The following is a 5,276-nucleotide window of genomic DNA, read 5'->3' on the forward strand; positions in this document are numbered from 1 at the left end:
TTTCTTCAATTAAATAAAATTTATAAAATTGTGATAAGTTAGAATATTAAAAGATGAATAAAAAAATATAATTATAAAAATGTATACAACCTTACCTTTAATTTTAATTAAATATATTTAAATGTTAAATAGAAAAAACCAGAAATATAGTATAAGAAAATTTGCATAAAAGACAAGGGCCACAATGTGAAGGATATCTTCAATCTTTTCAAAGGCCCAAAATGAAAGCTAGATAATTGCTTCAACATCAATCACTCTTGGAATTGATCTCTTGACCATGTCAAGCTCTGCAATAACAAAAACAATGTTAAATATATAAACAAACACATATAGATTAGGCCCCATTAGGTAATTAACCATTTGATTTTCGATTTTTAAAAATTGTGCTCTTCATTTCATGTTCATAGGTTTTTATATTTCATATCTAAACATTAAATTTTTAACCAATTTCTAAAAGCAAAAATAAGTTTTTGAAAACTACTTTTTTCTTCTTTAAAATTTGGCTTTGATTTTGAAAATACTTCAAGAATGTAGATAACGAAACAAAAAAAACTAACTGATGAAGTGATGTACGTTTATAAGCTTAATTAATTTAAAATACTAAATAATTACTGAATAGGACCTTAATTATTAGTTTAATTAGTATTGGTAGTCTACTTGTTTAATCTTTTGTATTCCTTTTCAAAATCACGAATAAGCTATCGAGTACAGCTAAAAAAAGAAAAAAAAAAAAAAAGAACATCGTCGTAATCACATAAGAAATTTCCAAGGATATCATAATTTATAAGCTATAGAAGGAAACTATTTTTTTTAATGAGGTATGCGTTTGGTAATAAAAGAAATTTAGAGACTTTTAATACGCAACTTCAGAATCAAAAGTCTAGAAATCACATGTCTAGAAGCTTATTCGAGAGGCTTCTAAAGCCTACGAATCACAAATGCCTTTGTTTGGAGTGCATGGTTTGAAAACCTGAGTTTCTGAAATTTGCATTTGGGGGCAGATTACTATTATCAGAGTTTGGGTAATCTGTACTTTTTTTTTCTTTCTAGTTTTTAATGGTTGTTTTCTGAACTATATAACTTATGGTCTACCATGGATCAATTTTTAATAATAATTTTGAATGAACATTTAATTTACTCATTTTAAAATTAAATTTATATTAGTTACGTCTTCTATATATCTTTAATTTGATTTACTCTATTGATTTTCATGTCAATAATGTAGTAACGGTAATAATTTAGTTTTTGTAATAATAAATTTTGTGTTTGATTACAAAGTAGTAAAATTTGAAATTTAGTTTTTATAACAAATTAATTAAAAAAATTAGTTTTGATTTAAATTTCTCATTCTATTCTTTTTTATAACATTAATTTAGTTGTTGATCACAAAGTAGCAAAGTCTGAAGTTTGTTTTACGAACAAAATTTTAGCAAATGTAATTTTCCTCTAAATTTCAAAATTGTCTTTTTTTTTTTTTTAAAAAAAAAAAATCTAATGAAAAATTGATTTGACACCTATTTTTCATTAAATTTCATTAGTGTCGGAGCTCCTAGAATGCAGGAGTTCGTTTCTGCATTTTTTATTATTATTTTTTTAAAAAAAAATGAAGAGGAGGGAAAATGTTGGGCTGATTTTTGTTGAATCAATGAAGGTGAGCACAAATGAAAAGCCCAAATGCAAGCTGGTTATGTAGTTATTGAATCTTCTATATTAGCATTTAGGTTACTGTTTAAGGTCATAGATTGACTTATTCAGAGGAGATACAAGTCTTCTTTCCCTTTTATCTCATAACCTTTAAACTACTACATATAGATTGTTTAATCTAGATAATCATATAGGAAGGCTGTTTTCACGTTTAGCGGATCCAATTCAAAGTCATTTTGAGCTACCAAATATAAGAGTAGTCTGATTGTGGTATGCTTTACCACTAGGGAGAAAATTTCTGAATAATCAATACCGTGTCTTTGAGTAAAGCCTTTAACAACCAATCTTGACTTGTATCTAGGCTTTTGATCTTAAGTAATGACCTCCTCTAGTTTGAAGATCCACTTTGATTCAGTTGGTTTACATTCTTTAGGTAGAGGTGCTAGGGACCATGTGTCATTCACATTTAGAGAATGTATTTATTCATTCATAGCTTCTATCCACTGTCTAGCATCCGAAAAACTCACAGCTTCCTCAAATGTAGTTGGTTCTTGGTCATTAAGGGCCATAGTGGTATTTAACACTAGGTTCATATAGTTGGTGTTTACATACTTAGCTAAAGGAACAATCGTCCTTCTCTATCTGTCTCTAGCTAGTGAGTATTAACTCAAATCGGGTTGTACTTCAACATTTTCGACTTGTTCTCCTGATGTACCCTCTAGTTCTTCTAATTCACTGATAGGATCTTCAGTTGTAGGAGTATTCTTAGTATTCTTCACCTCAAATCTAGTGGTATAGGTTGATGTTTTTCATTAGAGTTATCTCATTTTTGCATAAACATCTCATTTTCCCTAAAGGTGACATCTCTACTAGTAATAAACCTCTTCTCAGTGGGATGCCACATTTTGAAACTCTTCACACCTTCAGTAAAGCCAACAAACATGCATTTAGCAGCTCTGGCTTTGAGTTTCCCCTGATTCTAATGCACATACCCAACACATCTAAACACCCTAAAATCATTTTATTTATTTATTTATTTTGGGGGGAGGGGCGGAAATTTCCTCCAGGATAGCCTCGGATAATAGGCATCTTATCCTTTCCATGATAGTTCGATTGAGTCTCTCAGCCACTCCATTTTGTTAAGGTGTATGCCTTACTGTCCTGCGCCTTGTTATGCCATTTTCTCTACAAAAAATGTTGAAATCCTCCCCACGGAACTCAAAATCATTATCAGACTAAGGTATTTTATTTCTTTAGCTGTTTGTTTTTCTACTATTAATTTCCATTCCTTAAACTTCCCAAAAACCTGATCTTTGGTCTTTAAAAGTAAAGCCAACTTTTCCTAGAAAAATCATTAGTTAAGGATAGAATATATGTAGAAACACTTAAGTTTGGAGTTACGGTTTGCCCCTATAGATCTGAGTGGATATTTGATGCATTATTTTATGCGATGAAATAATGAAAGGAATTGCGGTGATGGAAAATGCGTTGTGCAACAAGTTTTCTGAGCAGAACCCAAGTATAAATCCTATCGAGTTTCTTGGTAAGTTTAGGGTCGAACTCAGGGACTAAGGAAAATAGTATGCGGCAATAATTTTTAGATTACTTTGCAGTAACAAATAAATTAATGATTTGGTTAGTTTGTTGTTTGAAGTATAAAAAGTATGCAACAGATTCGAGATAAGAATGATTATACAATAGATGCACTGAGTATGCGGCAGAACGGGTTGAGAAGGTCTTTAGCTAGCGTTTCTAAAGAATGCGTCAAACTATGCGATCATGCTACACTAATGTGACAACAAATCTTTTTTCCAATGCAGATGCGGTAGCTTCTAATTTTAGGACGCATGCGATGAATGCGATAATATCTATAGAGCTTATTCCTAAGTCTCTACTTCTTGCCTATGCGATGATGCAAGATGCACACAAGGAAAAGGTGGCCGCATTCAATCATAACCTATCTCTAGGATGCACTTGATGCATTAATAGCAAACAGCGCTTATTCCTAAGCTCTTATCTCTTGATTATGTGTTTCTAATCTGACTCTCCTGAGCCTAGATTCTAACTTGACTTTTCCAAGCCTAGATTTTATCCGTATACTACCCTCCCGAGTATCTCTAATGGATGAATGACACATACATAATACAAGATAATCGCATAGAATAAAGATCCCCCGTTGTACTAGTTAAGTGCTTCTCAACCCATTCGACAGATTTAGCTACTCATGCGTAACATACAGAGAGTGAACAAATATAAAGATGTAGATTCCATTTCTATAAATTAGTTCAGAGTATAAAATGAAAATGGAAGATAAGGATAGAGAACCTAGTAGCAATTCCTTGCTACCCAAGGCTTTTACATTGTTAACTCTATTCTGCTCAAAAGATGTTCCTACTTCCGCAGGAGTTGGCCCTCTCTCTAATCTAGACGCTTCCGACACTCTTCCAAGTTCACCAAAACGATCTCTCGGTATAATCTCCCTTCACTCGCTTCCGCCCTTGAAGTAAAGAAAACTAAGAATAAGGCTACTTCTATCTAAAGGGAAAAATTCTCTAACTGTCGAACTCCTTCACTGAAGATGGCCTCTGGTATTTATAGAGCTTCGGGGTGAAAGGCTTCTTCTTTCTTATGATTTCACTGATGGGGTGACATTAATTCTTTGTCTGAAGCGCCGAATATTTGTCACCGAAAAGTTGAGTGTACTTGCTACAGTAGGTCGTTAACAGCTTGCCAACTTAATTCGGAATCGACTGTCAACGCTTTTCACGCAGATGCGCCCACCATGATGCGCCGGCTCTATGCGGTAACCTTCTTGAGCAGATATTCGTGAGCGCAAATGATCACATAGCCTTGTGTTAATGCAATCTCTTAATGCATAGATATAGCCTTGTGTTAACGCAATCTCTTAATACGCTCGGCCGTTGATTTCTTTGGATCGCATTTTCCACCTTGCGTCAACGCTATTCTGCACAAAATTACATAAGTTAACTGTTTTAATGCGATTGACGCATGCGACCACAATGTTGTGAACTTAATGCTTTTGAACGCAATATTGTATATTTCTATCAACGCAATCCTTCATTGTTTTATAACTTTGTGATGTAATAACGTGCATTTCTGCCCGTTATCACACCCCCAAATTTAAGCAATACTTGTCCTCAAGCATAAGCTAAAGATTTCCTTTAGAAAGTCGACCACCTTCTCTTTCCTAGATTTCTCAAGGATGCCTTATTCAAATCCTATACACCAAAATTTCTTTAATTCTTATCCAGATCTCTTCTTAAGATATTTCTAAAATTTAGGGACCACAAGTTTAACCTTAAAAAAGACTTTACTAGATTCTAGGACATCGCATGATTTATTTCAAAAACTTTTTCACTAGGGTGTTAAACGTTTCTTTTTTAATCCTTGCGTATTTTATACATTATTTTTTTCGCTGACCTTGCGCAAATCCAAGTGCTTCGACTTCGTTTTGGCTTGCCCCCACGGGTGTCATGCGGACATCCAACTACGAGTAAGGCGCTCTTTCTCAGACTATACTCATGCCTTTTTGGCAGCGGAGTTGCGATAATTTATTTATGCGTTGATCACGATTCCTACCTTCGTTTTGGCTTGCCCCCACGTGTGTCATG

General features: G+C 33.6%; 1 protein-coding gene across 1 annotated transcript in view; it reads right to left on the bottom strand.

Annotated features, from left to right (window-relative positions):
* Positions 1–213: 213 nt before the first annotated feature.
* The window catches only part of LOC120069077 (ribonuclease 2-like), a 47,083-nt gene continuing 42,020 nt past the window's right edge, over positions 214–5,276 (bottom strand). The window contains exon 9 of the mRNA XM_039020750.1: positions 214–287. Within this exon, the coding sequence (XP_038876678.1) occupies positions 229–287 (59 nt within the window). The 3' untranslated portion in view covers positions 214–228. The remainder of the gene's footprint in view (positions 288–5,276) is intronic.

Source organism: Benincasa hispida, unplaced genomic scaffold, assembly GCF_009727055.1.
Source record: "Benincasa hispida cultivar B227 unplaced genomic scaffold, ASM972705v1 Contig207, whole genome shotgun sequence".
In the NCBI taxonomy this organism is placed as follows: Eukaryota; Viridiplantae; Streptophyta; class Magnoliopsida; order Cucurbitales; family Cucurbitaceae; genus Benincasa; species Benincasa hispida.